The 21959-nt window shown below is 41.3% G+C and overlaps 1 protein-coding gene across 3 annotated transcripts in view; it reads right to left on the bottom strand.

Annotated features, from left to right (window-relative positions):
- Positions 1 to 21730, bottom strand: part of lhfpl4a (LHFPL tetraspan subfamily member 4a) — a 31661-nt gene extending 9931 nt beyond the window's left edge. For 2 of the 3 annotated variants that reach the window (XM_026169097.2, XM_026169098.2), the window contains exons 1-3: positions 20612 to 21730; positions 3837 to 4073; positions 1275 to 1291 (exon numbers count right to left, since the gene is read on the bottom strand). In XM_026169097.2, coding sequence (XP_026024882.1) covers positions 1275 to 1291; positions 3837 to 4073; positions 20612 to 21017 — 660 coding nt within the window. In that variant the 5' untranslated portion in view covers positions 21018 to 21730. The remainder of the gene's footprint in view (positions 1 to 1274; positions 1292 to 3836; positions 4074 to 20611) is intronic. The other variant, XM_026169099.2, reaches the window with a different exon arrangement.
- Between the last annotated feature and the right edge of the window lie 229 nt (positions 21731 to 21959).

The raw sequence follows: 21959 nt of genomic DNA, 5'->3' as shown, positions 1-21959 counted from the left end.
AAATTAAATCAACCTGACATCGCATGAACACCATTGGATACAGCTGAATCCTTGAACTTAAATCCTACTTCTTTTATTAAAAAAAAAAAAAGTCATGATCTCAAAGAAAGAAGTGAAGAAAAACTCAAGGATATAAGTGTTTCATAGGCCGACGCCAATGAGCAAAACCGAGGCATAAGATGGAAAATGCAACAGTAATTTTCATAATGAACTGCATCTCTGAGTGGTCAGATGGTGGATGCACCTCGTTAAATTGTGCATCATTTGCTTTTATTTCATAAAGGACATTTCAGTATATCTTTTACTAATACCGGAAATTAGAGCATATTTCATAGCTTAAATTAAAAAAAAAAGACTTCAAAGAAGCACCGTTGATATTCACAGTACTACCTCCAGTGATTGTAATCACAGAACCTTTCCTGTGACACACCTGTCACCCATTTATGTGTGCAGAGATTTTTAAGTAGACCACACACATTGACGAATATACACAGAAGCTTGACATCCTGCATCACGCACAGTCTTCAGTGAAAGGCCTTTCCCGACTTGACGTCTTGACACATCCACTTGCAGTGGGTCCCGCTCCTTTGGGAAAACGTGCCCGGGGATGTTTTGCTCTACATGTGACCACCCACTAAATTCTTTCGCATTTCTAGCTCTGTGCTTTTTATTTTAGCCTACATTCACTCAAGTCGATACACGAGTATACAAGAGTCTCTAAAGTGAAGGAACACCATCGCTCTCGTGAGGACAAATGCTAAATATCTGACCTGACAGCAGGTCAGCTGAAGCTCAGACTGAAAATAAATTGTTTACTGTGCCATTTTAAATTGACATAACTGGCAATTTAAAACAGACACTATTACTTGACAAATTGATCGTGACTAAATTAGCGATTAAGAAAAATGCATGGATATGCACAGGATAGTAAGTATTGAGACTCTCTGAATCATGTTGCAGATATAATTTTAAATGGATACCGTCAGTTTTCAAAAAGGGTAACAAAAGTAGCAAAAGTAGTGGCTCATCAGCAACTGCTTACACTTTTCAGCTAATTGAAAATCTTATTGTATTGCTTTACTGGCAATACAATAAAAAAAATACTGAAATGGGATACCGAGCAGCATGTATTTCTATTCTAAATAATAACAGGATATTATTCAGACTAAATCTGAAGAGTTTAGTGTCTGTTATATTCATGATGTGATAAATACAGTAAATCAACCATGAAACCACAGACTGAAGACATGATGTACTCGTACATGTGCACTTACCCTTGACACAATGAAGTCTGTGGAAAAGAAACAAGGACAAAGGTCACACTTTGACTGATTGAAGGTTGTTGAATGAAAACATGCCTGGTAGTGGCTGTGACCTGACAGCTTTTAACAGTATTCTAACTTTATTTAGTATTAAATAATTATGTTATGAGATATCCAAATGTGACGTAATGTTTCAGTTTGTGCACTGACTGATTTTTAACGCTCGCTGCCTGCCAGAGCTTATACAGAATTCACTTTTCAAATAATACTTGACTGTTTGCGGTTCATAAGAAGGGATCAATTACTATGTTTCTAAAAATCTTGCAACAGCCAAATACTTCATACATACATAAAGGGAGTTCTGGTCACATAGTTAAGTCACTATATCAGAAGTGCCATCACTGTCTGTGAGTGCCAATGCAGTTAATGTACTCCAGTCTGATAATCTGTTTGCTGAAGGACTTGTCAACACTCCTACTGTAATACTCAATTCAGTTCAACTCAAAATGTATTTGCACACATTGATTTAGCACCAAAACACAATGGAAGTTACCACAAGGTGCTTTATACAATATAAAGCACCTTATGGTAACAACCATACAGGCACAAGGTATGTTCTCCTTGTGCCTGTATGGTTTCTACCATGAAGGCCTCCAAAGAGATGCAAGTTAGGTTCAGTGGAGACTCTAAATTTCCACAGGTGTGGGTCAGTGTAAGTGGTTGTCTGAATGTACTCTGCTGATGAAAAGCAAAAGCAGAACCAACTTTCAGACAGAAGCTTATCCCAGTTCTTGTGCACAGTTTATTTTCAAGGCTTAAATGAGAATCACACGATTACAGAGAGTGAAATATTATACAGGAAGCAATTGCTCATTCAGGTATTGCTTTAGTGCTGATAGCTGGTCACTAGCACTCTGTTGAAGATTTCCCAAGATAAGCCTCTAATGCGTTTACTGCCTCTAATGTACACTATGTTTCCAAAAGAATTGGCTTGCTTGCCTTCACATGCATATGAACTTGAGTGACATCCCATTCCTTGGCCCACCATTTGCAGATATAACATCTTCAGCTCTTCTGGGATGGCCTCTCCCTTAGAGATAAGGTGAGAAGTTCAGCCATCCAGGAGGGGCTCAGAGTAGAGCCGCTGCTGCTCCACATCGAAAGGAGCCAGTTGAGGTGGTTCGGGCATCTGACAAGGATGCCTCCTGGGTGAGGTGTTCTGGGCATGTCCCACTGGGAGGAGGCCCCGGGGCAGACCCAGGACTTGCTGGAAAGATTATATCTCTCAGCTGGCCTGAAAACGCCTTGGTGTTCCCCCAGACAAGCTGGAGGAGGTGGCTGGGGAGAGGGAGGTCTGGGCTTTTCTGCTTGGGCTGCTGCCTCCGCGACCCGGCCCCGGATAAGCGGAAGAAGATGGTTGGATGGATGGAAGTCTTCTGGGAAAGCTTTCTAAAAGGTTTCTAGAGTGTTTATGGGATTTTCTTTTACTGTTCTTCCAAAATCACATTTGGAAGATCAGAGGCTGATGTTTTACAAGAAGGCCTGGCTCACAGGTCTCTGCTCTAATTAATCCCATTAGGTGGAGGTCAGTACTCAGGCTGGTCAAATTCCTCGACACCAAGCTCATTCATCCATGTCTTTATGGACATTGCTCTGTGCACTGGTGTGTAGTCATGTTGTCAATCCTGGAAATGTTCCCAAAGTTGGAAATGATTATTTGGAGCATGAAATTGTCCAAAATGTCTTGGTATGCTGAAGCATTAAGAGTTCCTTTGACTGAAACTAAGGGGCCAAGCCCAACTCCTGAAAAACAACCCCACAACATAATCTCTAAATTTCACCAAACTTGGCACAGTGCAGTCAGACAAGTACTGTTCTCCTGGCTACCACCAAATCCAGATTTTCATTTGGATTGCCAGACACTTCAGAGGGCACAACTCCACTGCTGTAGAGTCAAGTGTGCTTTACACCACAGCATCTGACACTTTGCATCGTGCTTGGTAATGTAAAGCTTGGATGCAGCTGCTCAGCCACGGAAAGTTATTCCATGAAGCTCTCTAAGTGCTGCTCACTAATCTGAAGGGCACATGAAGTTTGGAGATGTGTCGCTATGGACTCTGCAAAAAGTTGGTGACCTCTGCGCACTGAGCTCCTGAGAATGACCCATTCTTCATTTGGATTGGTAAGTGAAAACTTTTGGCAATAAGGTTTTCTCCAGAAAATCTTATCTTTAACCTGAAAAACAACTCTAATAGCCCCAGTGCAGTTTGTCACAGCCAGCGTCTGGATTTTGGCTTGGTTTTTAAATAAATGATGATAATAATTTCTGTTATTGTTCATATGAGGCTGCATTTATCTGCTATTGTTGTGATATGGTGCTAAATATATATCAACAAATATAAATAAAATGGAATTGAATGGAACTGAATTAGTTTTTATTATGTCCTGATATGTGAAACCTTACATTTTAAACATGGTGTACTAACCTTTTGTCATGAATTTTCTACATAACATAATGATGCTCTTTATTTCCAATGAATTTTTCTGCCTTGGTTTGTTTTCTCCAATCCTCACCTTTGTTTTCAGCCTTCAGCTCCTCCTGCAGGAAGTCCCTCTGCCGATTGCCCAGCACGAAGGCCAGAAAGGAGAGGATGAGGGCATCCAGCACGCCGATGATAGCCAGAATGTAGGCCCAACGAACAGAGCAGTTGCCCAAGGTATACTTTCCAGTGTCCTCACCACACATGTCCTGGATCACCTCTGCGTCCCAGCCATCCGGGAAGATCATACAGCCAAGCACGAGACAGATGGCTAAGAAAAAAAGAGGGAATGTAGGCCAGCAGTGAGCAAAGGGATTACTCAATTAATAATTAGTACAAAGATGTGATAGATAAACAGTAGTCACAACAACCTGAGTGGAACTGTATTTGTCTTGTGTGATACGGGATTTTGTTAGGGACCACGTATGATATCATGCAGAGTGATGGGTCAAAGTAACAGATGTGTTACATTTAAAAACAGCTCATGACAGAAAATGTCAAGGCTGTAGGACCCAAACGCATGCTTCATAACATGAAGGAATAACAAAAAGCCTTTCTTTGCTGTAAGACCCAAACACAAGGAAACCTAACCTAGAACTGGAAACTAGGAACTGGGACTGGGACTGGAACTGGAACAGAAAACTAAGAAACCGCAGAGCACAGACGACACACACAGCAATGTGGGAAAACAACAAGAGGCAGAGGAAGACAGGACTAAACACACAGAGGATAACGAGGGGATGGGATATACAGACATAATGAGACAGGGAGGAAGCCGAATGAACGTACTGAACACAGGACTAGGGACTATCAAAATAAAACAGGAAACATGTTTCACAAGGTGTAATGTTGCATGTTGTAATTGGCATGTTTTAACTTGGTGTGTTTAATTATTTTGCATGTGTTGCTGTGTTTTATCATTTTTGATAATGTTGTTTTATTCTTACAGTTTTGTTGCATGCTTTTATTGTGACATTTGTTGACCTGTTTCTGGGGAGCACGTCCCCCCCCCATACTCCCCCGCCCATGATCGCTTAACAGTTTGGCACACAGATCATGTGACACACCTGTGAGAGATCATTGCCTGGAAAAACTGCAAGGAGATTGACCAATCAGGGTTCACCTTTTGGCCACTGAAGGCCAATAAGTGGGCCTGTCAGGACGGATGAGAGTTATCGGGTGGTGAGCGGCGGCTAACGGGCAAAAGGACTAGGGTGATGATGATGATGGTGGTGGTGAAGATGGTGGTGGTGGTGAAGATGGTGGTGATGATGATGGTGGTGGTGATGGTGATGATGGTGGTAATGGTGGTGATGATGATGATGGTGGTAATGGTGGTGATGATGATGATGGTGGTAATGGTGGTGATGATGATGATGGTGGTGATGATGATGGTGGTGGTGGTGATGATGATGGTGGTGATGGTGATGATGATGGTGGTGATGGTGATGATGATGGTGATGATGATGATGGTGGTGATGATGGTGGTGGTGATGATGATGGTGATGGTGGTGATGATGATGGTGGTAATGGTGGTGATGGTGATGATGATGGTGGTGATGGTGATGATGATGGTGATGATGATGGTCATGGTGGTGATGGTGATGATGATGGTGGTGATGATGGTGATGGTGGTGATGATGATGGTGATGATGGTGGTAATGGTGGTGATGGTGGTGATGATGATGATGATGGTGGTAATGGTGGTGATGGTGGTGATGATGATGATGGTGATGATGGTGGTGGTGGTGATGGTGATGATGGTGGTGGTGATGGTGATGATGGTGATGGTGGTGATGGTGATGGTGATGATGGTGGTGGTGGTGGTGATGATGGTGATGATGATGATGGTGATGGTGGTGATGATGATGATGGTGATGGTGGTGGTGATGATGGTGATGGTGATGATGATGGTGGTGATGGTGATGATGATGGTGGTGATGATGATGGTGGTGATGATGATGATGGTGATGATGGTGGTGGTGGTGGTGATGATGATGGTGATGGTGGTGATGATGATGGTGGTAATGGTGGTGATGGTGATGATGATGGTGGTGATGGTGATGATGATGGTGATGATGATGGTCATGGTGGTGATGGTGATGATGATGGTGGTGATGATGGTGATGGTGGTGATGATGATGGTGATGATGGTGGTAATGGTGGTGATGGTGGTGATGATGATGATGATGGTGGTAATGGTGGTGATGGTGGTGATGATGATGATGGTGATGATGGTGGTGGTGGTGATGGTGATGATGGTGGTGGTGATGGTGATGATGGTGATGGTGGTGATGGTGATGGTGATGATGGTGGTGGTGGTGGTGATGATGGTGATGATGATGATGGTGATGGTGGTGATGATGATGATGGTGATGGTGGTGGTGATGATGGTGATGGTGATGATGATGGTGGTGATGGTGATGATGATGGTGATGATGATGGTCATGGTGATGATGGTGATGGTGGTGATGATGATGGTGATGATGGTGGTAATGGTGGTGATGATGATGATGATGATGATGGTGATGATGGTGGTAATGGTGGTGATGGTGGTGATGATGATGATGGTGATGATGGTGGTGGTGGTGATGGTGATGATGGTGGTGATGATGGTGGTAATGGTGGTGATGGTGGTGATGATGATGATGGTGATGATGGTGGTAATGGTGGTGATGATGGTGATGATGATGATGGTGATGATGGTGGTGGTGGTGATGGTGATGATGGTGGTGGTGATGGTGATGATGGTGATGGTGGTGATGGTGATGGTGATGATGGTGGTAATGGTGGTGATGGTGGTGATGATGATGATGATGGTGATGATGATGGTGGTGATGATGGTGGTAATGGTGGTGATGGTGATGATGATGATGATGGTGATGATGGTGGTAATGGTGGTGATGGTGGTGATGATGATGATGGTGATGATGGTGGTGGTGGTGATGGTGATGATGGTGGTGGTGATGGTGATGATGGTGATGGTGGTGATGGTGATGGTGGTGGTGGTGGTGGTGATGATGGTGATGATGGTGGTGGTGATGGTGATGATGGTGGTGGTGATGGTGATGATGGTGATGGTGATGATGGTGGTGGTGGTGGTGGTGATGGTGATGATGATGATGATGGTGGTGATGATGATGATGGTGATGGTGGTGATGGTGGTGGTGATGGTGATGATGATGATGATGGTGATGGTGGTGATGATGATGGTGATGGTGGTGATGGTAACCACGAAGCAACGCCGTGTAAATAAATGAAAGTGACTGCTCTCTTTCTTTCTCTTTAATTATTCGGCTAAGGCCAATGGAACTTTTTTTGTTTTATTGTTTCTACATAATTAAGTTCTTGTTGGCCGTTGTCTTATTGTTTGTTTCTATGGTAAATAAATTTTATTTTAGCAACTTTTATTAGGTTCATCACTTAGAATGAAGCAAAATGAAAGCACTGATCGGGCAATCTGCAAATTCTTCCTGGAGAGTCTGGCTGTCATGAAGCTTTTTCCTTTGGTTGCTAGCACACAAAATGCAACTACAAAAATGCAATTTTGTAGCCACTGAAAATTAAAATTAATTGACATACAACACACACAAGACAGCTGTGCATTAGTTACATCACAGTCACATTAACCATAGGACATCTTTTTGTACAGAGGTCACAGACCGTATATAAATTCCTCCATGTGTACTCAACTGTAAATCTCCACATTACATCTGATGGCCCTGTTCTTGTGACCATTTGGATCACTTTTTTCCCTATTTTGAACTACAAAAGGATGCATCTGTGGAAACTTTGTGTGCGTGTTTATATGTGCATGCCCCCATAAGGCCCAAGTGATCCCTTGGTGTGTATGGGCCCAGCTGACGTCAGGCTGGCCCTAACAGATGGGTCCCTGAATGCCTCATTTACTGGACTATTGCTACTATTGAGAGCAGCACAAGGCAGAAACCCCCCCAGAAAAACTTGTATGAACTCAAAACGTAGGAACATGCAGGAATGTTGAGGGTTCAGCTGTTATAATGGACACTGAGCTGCATTCAGTTTACTTCAACGATAACAACACTATCCAAACACTCCATGTCTCGTTATAGACTGTGAAATAATACAGTTAACTATTATAGAAGGATTTGCATTTTTAAATTCATTTGTGTAAATATCTGGATAGATGTTTATGTTAAATTTACTAACAAAACAACAACATGTAAATGGTTTGTGTGAATGTGTGAAGCTCTAGGCATGGAGAGTTTTTGTAAATCTGGACTATGCCAGGGCATGAAGTAGAACCATTGCTCTGAATCTCCACCAGAAACAAAGAGAAAAATTTGCTGCCAACACCTGAACAAAAGCAGCTTCGGTGAGTGGTTTCCCCACTAATTTATTATTTCTAAGAAAATCGATTAATGGTCTTTATTAATTAACGGCATAAAAAAAAAAAATCATGGTCTAATAGTCATTTTAGTTATGATGCCAGACATCCCACAATTTTGAATTGGTTTCTGGGGATGTTGTTTCTGAAATACTAACCCAAATGAAACCCTCAATAAGCTCAGCTGATATTTTACCCACAATCTAATTTGTTAAACTCTTTGACTCTATCGATTCCTCTGCGGTCCCTCCAAATTGCTCTTTGCCATCAGGCTGTGTTCCAGGCTACTTCAAACACGGTGTTGTCCAACTCCTGTTGGAAAAACAAAGCCCAAACCTGGACTTGTCACTACCCATGGGCTATAGGACCATTTCAAAACTTCCTTTTATTGCCAGAATATTAGAAAAGCTTGTTGGGACACAATTACGGAAGGTTTTGAAGTAGCAAAACTTTCAGTGTGGGTTTCAGAAAGTTACATTCCACTGGAATAGCTCTCCTTAAAGTCCTCTAATGACCAAATATAAGTGACTGTTCAGTCCTTGTTTTGTTGATAGAGGAGTAGACAAACTGGCTTTCCAGGCTAAACGATAATCTTCTAAATTAGTGGGAGATGCTAGTTCCTCTTCAGCTTATGCCTTATCTGCTTAAGGTACACATTTGAGAATTATATCAGGGAGTCAAATAGTCGACTACTCTTGTAAGAATTTTGGATAAAAGGAAGGTCGAAGATTGTTTAGCAGTTTAATTACTATCTGATGAAATAAAAACAAATGTGCAATATAAATGTTTGAAAGAAGTGGATCTATCAAATGATCCTAGATATATCACCCCTAGAGTCAGTGTCAAAGGGACTCTTCTAAGTGAGAGTTTCTATGACAGACACTGCACAAGTATGATCTTTGTACCTCAGTGTTTACCGGCACATTTAAAATACGTCATCTAATTTATGCAGTTTACTTCAGAAGCAACGACAGCAGGTTTAATGTGCTGTTACGAGTTTTTCTCCTGCCTGTATGACAGAAGTGAACAACATTCACTTTTAATGATTCATCCAGACTCATTTTAATCCATGTCAGGAAAGCTGGGGAGGTCCCCTGTGTGAGTGTCTCTGAATGTGCACTCATGCATATTAGAGAAAAAAAAAAATCAATGTAGGTTTCCTGTGAGTTAGCTCACTGGTGTGAGAGACAGTTGTGTGTGTGTGTGTGTGTGTGTGTGTGTGTGTGTGTGTGGTTTCCAGACTAGCACAAACATGATCCCATTTTTGTAGCATGATACTTTGATGTCCTCATATTCCTGTCACTCTTCTCAGTGTGGGGTTTAATTTAGCCGCTCTCTGCTGTGGAACAGGACGCTAATAACACAGCTGTGGCCTCACTGAAAGCTTTGCTCTGTCTTTTTCTTTTTAAATCTCTACTTGGTGCATGGACTTCCCCAGCTACGACGAGCCCCTAGGACTCAGTAAGGTTTGGGAAATACAGTTATTTTGATTACAGGCTGCATTAAAGGTACCGTGTGAGGGTTTAGACAAGGCATAATAAATCTGAGCCTTTCTTGAAGTCTAATGTGCTGAAAGCTCATAAAATTAATCTTTTTTTTTAACATTTCATTGAAATGTAAAAATATGTATGAATTCAATACTACAGGTCACAAGCAAGCAAAATCCAGCTGCTCGCATTTTAACCAAAACTAAGAAATGTTTGTATGTCTCATATAAAAACCTTTTTATATGAGACATACAAAAAGTATGTGGTTGGTTTTTGATTTAGATCTTCTAGTTTTACAGCTAATTACATGGAAATTTTGCTTAAAACTTTTTTATCACTATTACCTGATAATTTACATGATAAGTCTAAGACCTCCTTTGTGCAATGGCCATTAGAAGAGCTTTTCTTGCTTTAATCTTATTGAAATAACCTTCCATTAAAATTGAACCCCCACAAAAATTAGAGCCTATTCATTATTTTATACATGAGCAATCATTTCCCACACTATATAGTAAAGCCAGTCAGCTATTTCAGGCATGCAATAGATCTTACACAGAGCAATGATTTGTTCTTCTCATATCCTATACCAACCACGCCCTCCCAGTTCAGGGATTGATTTAAGCTGAAGAATGTCATTTCTCCTGTCAGTGCCATTGCTGCCCCGTAGCCACCTTAATATCCACCTGCTATTCATCCTGCTTTCCCTGTATCAGTCATTTTTGTTGGGAGAGTTGAGCTTCAAGTGCATCCTGCTGCTGTAACAAATAAATGAGAAATAACACCTGTTTGTGCCGGCATTATATACGGGACAATCACAATGTAGCTGCTGTCAACTTACAATGATTCAAGATTTACTGGTTAGAGGGTCATCAGTAACAAATGTTAGTCTCAGAAAGGAATGCTTAGCATGCAATTTAAAGAAATAAAAACAAGCATAAAAAAAACCCCAACAACCTACTGTGTGCGCGTAAAATGCTCATTGGATGTACTGGTCTTCCAAAAGCTATTCACTTCAGTTGTGTTTTATTAGGATGCGTTCATGTTATGTTGGTTTGAGCTGTGGTGACTCAAAAGGCCACAGAATCTGAATCATCATCAATTCTGGGATCAAGCTGTATTTCCTAAAGAAGGAGAAATGTGTGCAGCAAAATGATGACGATTTTCTACCACTCAGCTACGTCACGCACAGTAGACTGTGGCAGTATTGAATCTGGGTCTAGTCCAGATTAAAGCTCCAGCCATCTGAGCCCAACAATGAATAACAATTCTTTTCATACAAAGTTATAATGAACTGCCCCTGCTCTGCACAGACATGTGTTAATCTTTAGTTTATCACTAAAGTTCATTGTATGTTTCCACTTATTTATTCAGCTTTTTTTCCCCCCTGCCTTTCTTCTGAATGATTGTAAGTTTCATACATGCAGTACAGGTTAAAAGTACGAGTAGATGAGAGGCCATGGTTGAGAAGAGAAACACAAAAAAAGAGGGTGGAGGGATGCTGCTGGGTGGAAAATGAGGCTAACTACACAAAAGACAGAGACATAAAGACAAGGTGGTGATGAGGATGGAAAGATTTGGAAGAGGGGAGAAGGAGGTGGTGAAAGGGCAGCAAGTGGCAACAGAGCACATGATGGCCATTGTTTTTGATGTGAGGATGAAAGAATGGGATCCAAGGAATACACAGCGGCAGTATACGCACTGTCAGCCAAAACACGGCAAACAGCCAGGGCAAACAGACGGAAATCCAACACTTCCTGTGGTGTGCCAGGGAGGACTATCCCATTTCCAGCTGCTTTTTAGAAAAGTCGTTGCTCATTGTGTGATTTATTCTAGCATAATTTAAACTGATCGTATGAGACATGAATAAGAAAATCTTATGCTAGTGGGCAATTGGGCTTCTTTGGGACCAGTGGAACAAGAGAAATGCCTTCCTTATGTATTTTTTTTAAATAAAGAAAGTAAAATCACACTGATGTTATTTAATATGTGCTACATTCTAAAATAAAATCAGTTTTATAAGTCAGGAATATGACTTATAAATATTCCTGAGATGAGCTCCCTCCACTCCATAAATCCATTAATGGACACTACAACAGAAAAACAGTATTTGGGTTCAGGTTGAGCAAGGCTGTTCCAGCCGGTCCAATAGCCACAGCGCTGTTGAATTTCTCAAGTAGAACAAGATCCACCAGATGGGGCACATGGTGATGGGACACCAGGTGCCAAGAAGGCTGGGTACTCTGAACTTTCATTCAGTGTGTAAGTAAAGTTTGACACACCCATTCTCTAACCTGGAGGTACAGGGAAGCAACCCTTTCACCGACTGTCTTCTCGCCCTGTAGTACTAACAGTAACCTCTCCTATGATAAGTGGACATCAACTCAGTCCACTCTGTAAATCTAGTATCTTACAGCTTTTGTTGTAGCTTTGAACCTCTGGTGCCTTGGATACTGGAGTTTAAATGTTTACAAAGACAGAGCCACAATTAAATTTGAACTTTGTGGTGCTTTAGCCTGAAGAAACTTTCTGCTCAACCCAAATTAAATGCTGTGTTTTTGTATGTAAAAAAAAGTACCTTGCTACCTGATGTAATAAGTTGGCATCCCATTCATTTAAATACACCATATATAACTATCATTTGTTTGTTTGAACAGTGTCAGAATAGCAAGTGTCTTAAAATAGCCTCTTGCATTTGTATCCATCTTTACGTAATATTTGGTGAGTTCAGTGTACTGTGTGTGCAGGCAGAGTAGAGCAGCTCACTCGCATATCGTTGTTTCCTGGAGCAAAGACCAGATTAGGATCAGCAGTCAGTCTCTCAGGTTGCTTCAGAAAACAAACAGTGAGGACTCAGTAAAGTAAAATTTCTCATGCAATTTCAAACAAGATTTTGCATCATATGTTTTTGGTTCTTTTGCACTTGCAACTTAGTTGGCTTCAGTAACCATACAAGCTATTTATGGACATTGAGGCTGTATCATTTTGTTTGACTAGAATGTCTTTGCTGTTATCACAAGATAATCGTGCAAAATATTTGAATTTATCAAGAAATTTTAAAGATAAAGACCTACTTTATTGCCCCAGGAGGAAATCTGTCTTGTGCAAACACAGATCAAACACACGCAACAATACTCCACGGTCTCTAGTCCATTCATCTATTTTCTTCCGCTTATTTGGAGCTGGGTTGCAGCTGAACAGAAGCATAGGTCTCCCTCTCCCCCTCCTCTAGCTTATCTCCAACGAGGAGAAAGCTTCTCCAAAGGCTTCTCACTTTGAGTTAGTATGATGAGTTGGAGCGTTTGCAGCTCGGAGTAGAGCCACTACTCGTCCACATCCTCCACATCCTCGCTGGGGTTGATAAAGGTTTTCTTTTTAATTATGGGCACAATCAAACCTAGAAACAAATCATTACTAACTAGGCCAAGTTCTGCTAAGAAGGTAGCGCCCAAATCAATAACAACTATCTAGAAAGAGAGATTATTTAGTAATCTGTTCTTTGCATTTTGTCAAAGTAGACTAATTAGAAGCAAACAACTACAGAAAGCTGCAGGCATGGTAACATGATATTTTAGTCTTATCACGTTCTTGCTAGTTGGTGGATTGGGATGAGAAACAGAAAGAAAGTAGTTTTACATGTTAAAAAAAATACTACTACTACTACTAATAATAATAACTATTTATAAAGCACTTTCAAACAAAGTGCTGAATGGCTATTTGAAGATAGAAAAGATGAATGAATAAAAACAATAAAAACTGATGAAACAAAAAGGAATAGCAATAACAACTAGTTAAAACTTTAGGCATAGAATTAAGACACATAGGACAGGGTGAACAAGTAGGTCTTTAACTTAGGTTTAAAACCCTCCAAAGATGGGGCATGAAAAGAAAAAGCACGCTGCGCAGTAGTCTTTCTTTCTGGCTTTAGGACGTTTTAGAAGGCCAGAGTCCTGAGATCGGAGAGCACGGGATAGAACACAGAGGTGCAAAACCTCTGTGTTCCATCCTGTGCTCTCCGATCTCAGGACAGAGAGATACGAAGGTGCCAAATCATTTAAAGCCTTGTAGGTGAGCAGCAGGACCTTAAAATCTGCTTGAATCTGACAAGGTAGCCAATGAAGAGAGTTCAGTACTGGGGTAATGTGCTCAAATTTCTTAGTTTTGGTTAAAATGCGAGCAGCTGGATTTTGCACTATCTGTAAACCTCTAAAACTTTTCTGTGGTTAACTCAGAAAGAAGAGCGTTACAATAATCAATGCGTGAAGAGACAAATGCATGGACAAGAACCTCTGCAGCTCGTCTGATTTTAGCTATGTTCCTGAGGAGATAAAAGGCAGTCCTTCATGACTTCAAGGAGAGCACTGCATCAAACCACACATCCCTGCAATTTATGACATAGTCATCAATTTTCATGGAGAAATTTTGGGACAAGTACTGAAATTTTTTTGGTCCAATGTCTTATCAGCATTAAGAAGCAGTAAAATTATCAGATAGCCAGCCTCTAACTGCAGATAGACAAGCTTCTAATTTAGACACGTCAGCACAGTTTTCTATGGTTAAAGGAACATATAGCTGCAGGTCATTGTAAGAGTGAAAGGTTACATTAAAAGAACGTAGAAGAGGCAGCAGATAGAGAGAAAACAGCAATGGGCCAAGTACAGAGCCCTGAGGGACCCCATGCCTCACAGCACAGGTCTCAGAGAGATCATTTTTAAAACTAACAGTCTGAGATCTCCCAGACAGGTGTGATCTCAGCCATGATAAAACATTTCCCGTCACTCTGTTAAAATGTTCTAGCCTAGCCAATAAAATACAGTGATCCACAGTGTCAATCGCAGCAGTAATAAAACTAAGGTGCGATCATTGTCTGCATTTACCAACAGATCATTTACAACGTTGATTAAAGCTGTTTCTGTGGTGTTGTTGGGTCTCAAAGCAGGCTGAAATGGCTCAAACAGATTGTTTGTTGACAGATGGTCGGTGTGCTGCTTAAAAATAACTTTTTCAAAGACCTTAGACAAAAAAGATAGATGTGAGATAGGTCTATAGTTTGCAACTTTTGCAACAGGAAGGGAAAACTCAGGGATGTTTCTGCGGTTCACCTCAGTAACCACAGAGAGGGTGTGATTATTGCTTACAAAATGTTTTTACTGGACAAATACATGCAGTTCAGAGTTTCCTGCTCCCATGGCCAGTATAATAAAAAACAAACAAACAAAAAAAAACTCCTTCCAGCCTCGCACCTACTAAATACATGGGGAGAGACTAATTAGCAAATCCATGCCAAGTGTGCACTCTCCCCAACGGACACCACAACCTTCTTGCCCAACCGCTCCCTCCTAACACCAAGCCACAAACCATACCCCCTCATCCCTACATTTGTAGCACAAATGCAATTTCTTTCTTTTTTAATAGTCCAAAGAGTCCTTCATGACCGCATCTGTCGGCCTATGTATCATCAATAGGGGGCTCATCTCAAGCCACACTTCATCACTGTCTTGCTGTCCTCATGTATGTATTCATCTTTTTCAGATTGTACCATCTGCATAAGACATGGTCAGAGAAAATGACGTATTACTGTAATCACATTGTATTTATCTGTAACCATAATGTAACATGATGGATATTTATTATTTGGGTTACATAACTGCTTTAGTTTGCTGGTGTGTGGGAGTAAAAATATAACCAAAATTGCCACAATTAATAATTTGTCATTAGTGGGAGCACTATGGGCAGCAGACAGGACTTTAACAGTGTTAAACTGTGAAAAAAGGAATAATATAATGCGTCAGTCAAATATTTGTAAAGAAGACTAAAGCAGGAAACATCATCATTGTCAGTAACTGTGGTATCATAACTGAAACTGCTGCAGTAATTTTAGCTGACGCTTCCGTCTTTGACCCGTTTGATTGACTAACTGATGACTGACCGCTCCATTGCTCCAATAGCAAACGAGTTCCACAGACCAGTGTTTAATATCTTGTCCTTCGTAGGCCAACTATAGCTACACCCCACAATCACCACACAGATACAGATCAAAATGCCAGCATTCAAGTTGTGACCATTAGCACTTAATGTTAAAATGCAGTGATAACTCATTTTTTATTGTGATAATACAGGAATTTATCATGTGTCTTCTAAAAAAGGTACTCAGCATTTTCACCAACACTAATGCACTCAGCACCAAGAGAGCTGAGTGCATTAAATGGTCTGTATTTGTATAGCGCTTTACTTGGTCCTAAGGACCCCAAAGCTCTTTACACTACACACAATCATCCACCCATTCACACACTGGTGATGGCAGCTACATTGTAGCCACAGCCACCCTGGGGCGCACTGAGAGGCGAGGCTGCCGGACACTGGCGCCACCGGGCCCTCTGACCACCACCAGTAGGCAACGGGTGAAGTGTCTCGCTCAAGGACACAACGACCGAGACTGTCGGAGCTGGGGCTCGACCGGGGCAACCTTCCGATTACAAGGCGAACTGCCAACTCTTGAGCCACGATCGCCCCATTAGTGCACTTACACATTTTCACTGGCTTCCAGTCAGTCCTAGAGCAGTTTTTGAGTGCTGCTGTTAGTTTATGAATAACTTAATGGCTCAGGGCCAAAATATATTTATGATGTACATAAATAACAGTCAATTAGCCCTCAAGGAAGCAGTCCGATGGTAATGCTTCCAGGAAACGGCATTTTTCTGAATATACAGGAACTTCTTTTGTGATCTAGAACGCTCTTTTACCATTTGTAGATTGTAGTAAAACTCTCTGAATACATACAGGACCAAAGCAACTCCTGTTTTACCTACTGATGGAAAGATTGTCATGGTCCAATGTCCTAGAGTCAGAGTTTATATTCTTTTTACTGGATGTTCAATTTGGTTCCTACCTTGTTTGTTGTGTATATTTCATATTCCTTTGTATCTTGTGGCTTTAAGTTCTTCGTTATGTACATTTGTATTCCAGTTAAGGCCTCCACCCTTGTGTCTTTAAGTTTAAATGCATTAGAGTCTTGTCACTGTGTGGAGTAAAATTAGTTTCAGCTGTTTCTTGTTATCCCGGTGTTTCCCTTATTGGACCTTTACATTGATAGTTTTTTCATCACCCTAAAACAAATGATTTGCTTTCAATCTGGCTCTTTGCCTTTGGGTCCTCGCACTTGCTACACCCGACAACTTATGACAGGTCTCCCCATCTCCTCTTTGTTGGTGTGGTCTTTTTGTGCTGTGAAGCATTTTGAGCAGGACCAGCCTCTCTGGGCTGCCACAGCTCTGCACTGTCCACAGCCAACTAAAGCCCTATTGCAGAGCTGCACCGCAGAGCTAATTAAACCATTATCTGCACGCTGCCCCAGAGTCTTCGGCTCAACTCCAGTCCCATCAGGATATCACAGACACAGGAATATGCCCTTCATTTTCTGAAAGCAAGAGGAAAGAAACTTCTTCCACTAATAAAGGTTAGAGGAGATGGAACAAACAACGATGAGTTTGAATGCTTTGTAAAATGCAAATAAATAAAATGCAATTTATATTTTGGTCATACTAAAACATGGAGAATATATGTCAAAAAAGATAAAATGCAATAGATTTTTTTTAAAATTTGATGGAAGCAACAGGTCTCAAAAAAAGTGTTTTATTTTTTACTTCATCAGCCACAAACTTGTTTTCACTTAGTGAAAAGTTTGAATTTCAGGCAGGCCAGTTCAGCATTGTCTTGCTGAAATATGAAGGCCTTGTGTGGCTCGAAAACCTCTATATACAAATTATATAAAATTCAAATTTGTCTGACTACAGAGTCGTTTTCCTACTTTTCCTCCGTTTATTTTAAACACTGTGGGCCGGAGGCGATGGTAGCATTCCTGGATGTTTTGTTCACGTATGGCTTCTTCTTGCATGATAGAGCTTTAACCTGCATTTGTGGATGAAATGGTGAGCTGTGTTCACATACAATTGTCAGAATCATGCCTGTTGTTTACAATTTCATACTGAACATTATTCTCAAATTGTACCACAATTTGTTTATGCATTTCTCTTTTTTTGCAGAACCTTTGCTCGTGTACTTGTGAGAAACACTGCCTCTCTAAAATGCTTTTTAAATAAAACAATTATCTGCAATATCTTCCTCCAGCTGTACCCGTTTTACACACTTTTGTTGTCCCGTCCCAAGTTTTTTGAGACCTTTTGCTACCATTAAATTCAAAACAAGGTAATGTTTTTCTTAAAATGATAAAATAATTAACTTATTAAATAGAAGACCTTCTGTGTCAGGAAAAAATTGGGGTTTATGACTTGATTATTTGCAAATCACTGCATTCTGTTGTTATTTTACTAAATATCCCAGTGTAACATCCAGCTCTTGTAGGAATGACACATTTAGTCAGATTGGGGTACTGGTGATGATTTGGGTTCCCTGGTGTGATGTTGTCCCCGTTTTCTTTGTGGTTAACTTTAAGGAATTAATGAAGAAAAGCAATGTGCCGAAGTCCATGTAAGTCAAAAGAGAAAATGAGGTCAGACTAAGTCATTAACTTAAAGAAAAGTCGTAATAAATTAAAAAGAAGAATAAACCAAACTCACCTTATCTGCCGCTCCATGAGTGAGAGTGTGCAGTCCTTATGTAATGTGTGCCAACTTGGCACAAGGAGCAAAGAAACTTAGGAACCAATCAGCAATGAAAAAAAAGATGAGGAAATGAGGTGGTGAAGTGTGGGTGGGGGCTACAAGGCAACAGGGCTGACTGCTGCATCAACACAAATACAGTGACTATTGACAAAGATGAGTATGTCCTTTACCACGGTGGACCTTTAGTATATGTTGCAGTTAATAAGTTATCATGAGCAGGATATATCATTTCTTATGGCTAAGCAAGCTCTTCAAAGTCACACTGTTTAAACGGCACCAACAGAAATGTCTTTGAAGCTGTGTGAATATTTCGTTTCCAAGAAGAAACTGTTTCCATAGTTTTATCCTGCTTTTTTGTGGATCCAGGTAGTGCTGGAAAACAGTCTATGCTTACAAAAGGTCCCAAGTCCATTGCAATATGTAGCCCTGGCTCCAGCTCCCAAATAGGATGAATAACTGAGCCAGCAATATCTCCTCCCAGTTAATGTCAGTGCTTCCAGACCAATTCACAAACATACTCTTCCCCAAACACACACACCACACTAGACTCCATGTTTTCATAAAAAACACACACATGCATAGAAATTCAGACTTTTAAAAACTAAGGTGAGGAGTTCTGAAATAATGATGCAATCATGCAACAAGAGTATCAACAAAAGCCAAACCTTCAACACAACTATCACCGCTATCAACACTCACTGAATTTTTAAACCCATTTGAGAGCAGTTTCAGGTGCATCACGTCTAGTTAGTGTTTTTTTTATGATTAGGAATCTTCTAGGGGATTCTTGATGTTACTGAGCATGTGGGACACACTTGTAGACGCCACCTGAAGTGACACAATCTGTTCAACAATCTGTGATGGGAGAGCCTTTTAAAGCTCACACAAAGAGTTGTAACCGAGATAGCAAACACCTCTGGGTCTAATCTGGCTCCTTTTGGAAGTTGACACTTGGTTATAGTTTAGTGAATGTTGAATGGGCCAAGTATGGCTAAATAGTCATGAGCAAGGCTCAAGAGAGATTATTGTTGTCTGGGCCACATTTGGCTAAAATGCCACAACACACCCAGCATCTGGTGGGCATGAGAGGAAGTCAATCAGCCAACGTCAATGGCCAAAGCCAAATGTGGCCCATAACAAACTGCAGATCAAATTTAGGCCAGACTTGGTATCAAGTGTTTCACATACAGCAATGCTGTGACTCAACAAAGCACCACTCCAAGCCAGATCATAGGCTGTATATAAATGTCATACTTTCCATTTGGAGCCTCAGCGCTCGAGTATTGGCCACTATCATGTTTTTTTGTTTGGGACCAGAATTGAACATATTTGGATGAAGGAGTGGGGTTCTAACTTTATCATATAAAGCTAGGATCTTTAAACAGCTGATACTTCTAGAATTTTATTCACAAAACCTGAAGCACAAACTTCTAGGATGATCTGAACCACACACCATTAATGACCTTAACTCCAGTATTTAAATAGTTGAAAATTATTAGGAAATTAGGAAAGTGAATATTATCCATCGAGTCCTAAACTGTGCTTTTAAAACCAGGCTGTAAAAATGCTTTTTAAAGCATTTTTAAAAATAGGAGTCAATACGCACTCAATCGCTTTTGGAGGCAGCTTCAAGTGCCAATTAGAAGAACTGTAGTTTTTGGCTCTCTGTTTCATTTTCCAATCCTGGAGGTCACAGAAAAAAAATGATCAGCCACTGACAAAACTGAAAAGCTTCATCAGCTTAATGTGAAGAAGAAAAAACACTTTGCACTGCACTCAGCACTGATGGGAAAGACTCCGTGTAACCCTCTCAAGTCAGCTGTATGTTTGTTCTGGTTTTGTATATATATATGAATGAATGAATGAATGTAGTGAAGATATATTATTGAAATGCATGATTTGTAGATCACACATAATGTTGGCTAATCTTGTAGATATAACCAACATAGAAGCTGTGATCTTTGATTCAATGCTGCTGAAGGCATTTCATTATCATAATTCCATATAATTACACTGACACATTATTTTAACGAGCCTTATGTAAAACAGGATGATAGGGTTCTTGAGGAAAGACCCAATAATAGCCAAAGGCTAAGATGAAGAAATTATTTTAACTCTGAAGGGATGATCTCTATTCTATGTGACCTCCTCCAAGCGTTCATTCTGCTGCACTCATTCTGTTGAGGACCTGGTGACACTTTTTGACAACGACACAAAGGGTGGGTAACACAGGAGGACCCCGTTCTCCTCAAGCTGCCCCTACCCCACGCCAAAAAGCCTGGGAAGACTCAAATTCCCCCTCTACCTCAAAACACACCAAAGTGTCTTCCATCCATACCGCATAGCAGCTGCATCCAGGCGCAGATCTTGTAGACCGTGGCAGTGTTGCAGAAGAAGAAGAGGGCGAAGCAGCCGATGCAGGTGATGATGAGCACCATGGACATCAGCACGAAGAATGAGGCCGCCTTAAAGGCTCCTGACGGGATGGAGCCGAATTCGTAGAAGCTGCCCTGGCACGAGAATTCCCGGTTGGAGTTCCCGTTACCCACGCAGTAGTGGAACAAACCGAAGTAGCCGGCTTGAGGTGTGTTGACGCTGTCGCCAATCCAATAAGGCTGGAAGAACACCACCACGTTAATGATGGCCAAGCAGATGGTGAATATGGCCCACAGGACCCCGATGGCCCTGGAGTTGCGCATATAGTTGTCATGGTAGATTTTGGAGGCTTCTTGCGAAGGCAGCATTTTTCTTTCCCACCCCCCAAACCCTCCTCACCCACCGTACACAACAGCGCGCCAACCTGCTATTTCTTCTTTTCTCGAACTAACTTCTTAATCCGCAAGTACAAAGGATGAAAATAAATGTCTATTCTATTGAAAATCTCGGGAACAATTGTGCCCGCATACAGTGGCTGTTCCCTTCTGCATCCAGATCCTGCTTTTTTCCTTTCTTTTTTGTTTTAGTCTCACATCCACACGCCCCACTCCTCCTTCCGTTTTCCTTAGCTCTGATCAGTCACTCAGTCAGCGGTGAAACGTGATTCGGCTAACGGGAAAAGGCTCCCCTCTTCTCCGCTTTTCTCAGTGTGTAGAGAGCGGACGGCCGAGCTCACAGAGCGAAACGCTTCGGCCACGGATGCGCATCATTTCAGCGCTTCTCGGGCTTCTCGTATCCGCTCTGCTGCGCATCCAGACCAGGATGTTCGAGCAAAAATAACACAATTAAACGAAAACAAAAACGCTTCAAAACGATGCGTGACAGCAGTAACTTTCACCGAGCTGATGAGGAAGCTTTCTGAACATCAGCAGAGATCCAGAAGAAATACAGAAAGACACTCGTGCAGCTTCTGACATGCTGCACGAAGAAAACTCGCCAGAACACAAAGAAACCCTTACACCCCAAGTGTACGCTGATGGACAAATCAGTGCTCCAACACCGCTGCACACACTGACAACCTCATGACTGTGGTTTTGGATATTCACTTCCTCTCCTCGCTCCCTTGTCTCTCTGCTCTCTCTCTCTCTCTACAGCCAAAAGCACACACGCATCACTAATCAAATAAGTGCTGACATTAATAAAGGGCACAAGATGTAAACATTTCTTACAGCGAAGAAAGACATTTGCAGCTCTCTGCTGTAACCAGCTCTGCCCAGGAACTTTCCTACAAACAAAGCTAGATTGCCAAC

The sequence above is a fragment of the Astatotilapia calliptera genome, chromosome 5, assembly GCF_964374335.1.
Source record: "Astatotilapia calliptera chromosome 5, fAstCal68.1, whole genome shotgun sequence".
NCBI lineage: Eukaryota > Metazoa > Chordata > Actinopteri > Cichliformes > Cichlidae > Astatotilapia > Astatotilapia calliptera.
This window is presented reverse-complemented; position numbering and strand designations above follow the sequence as displayed.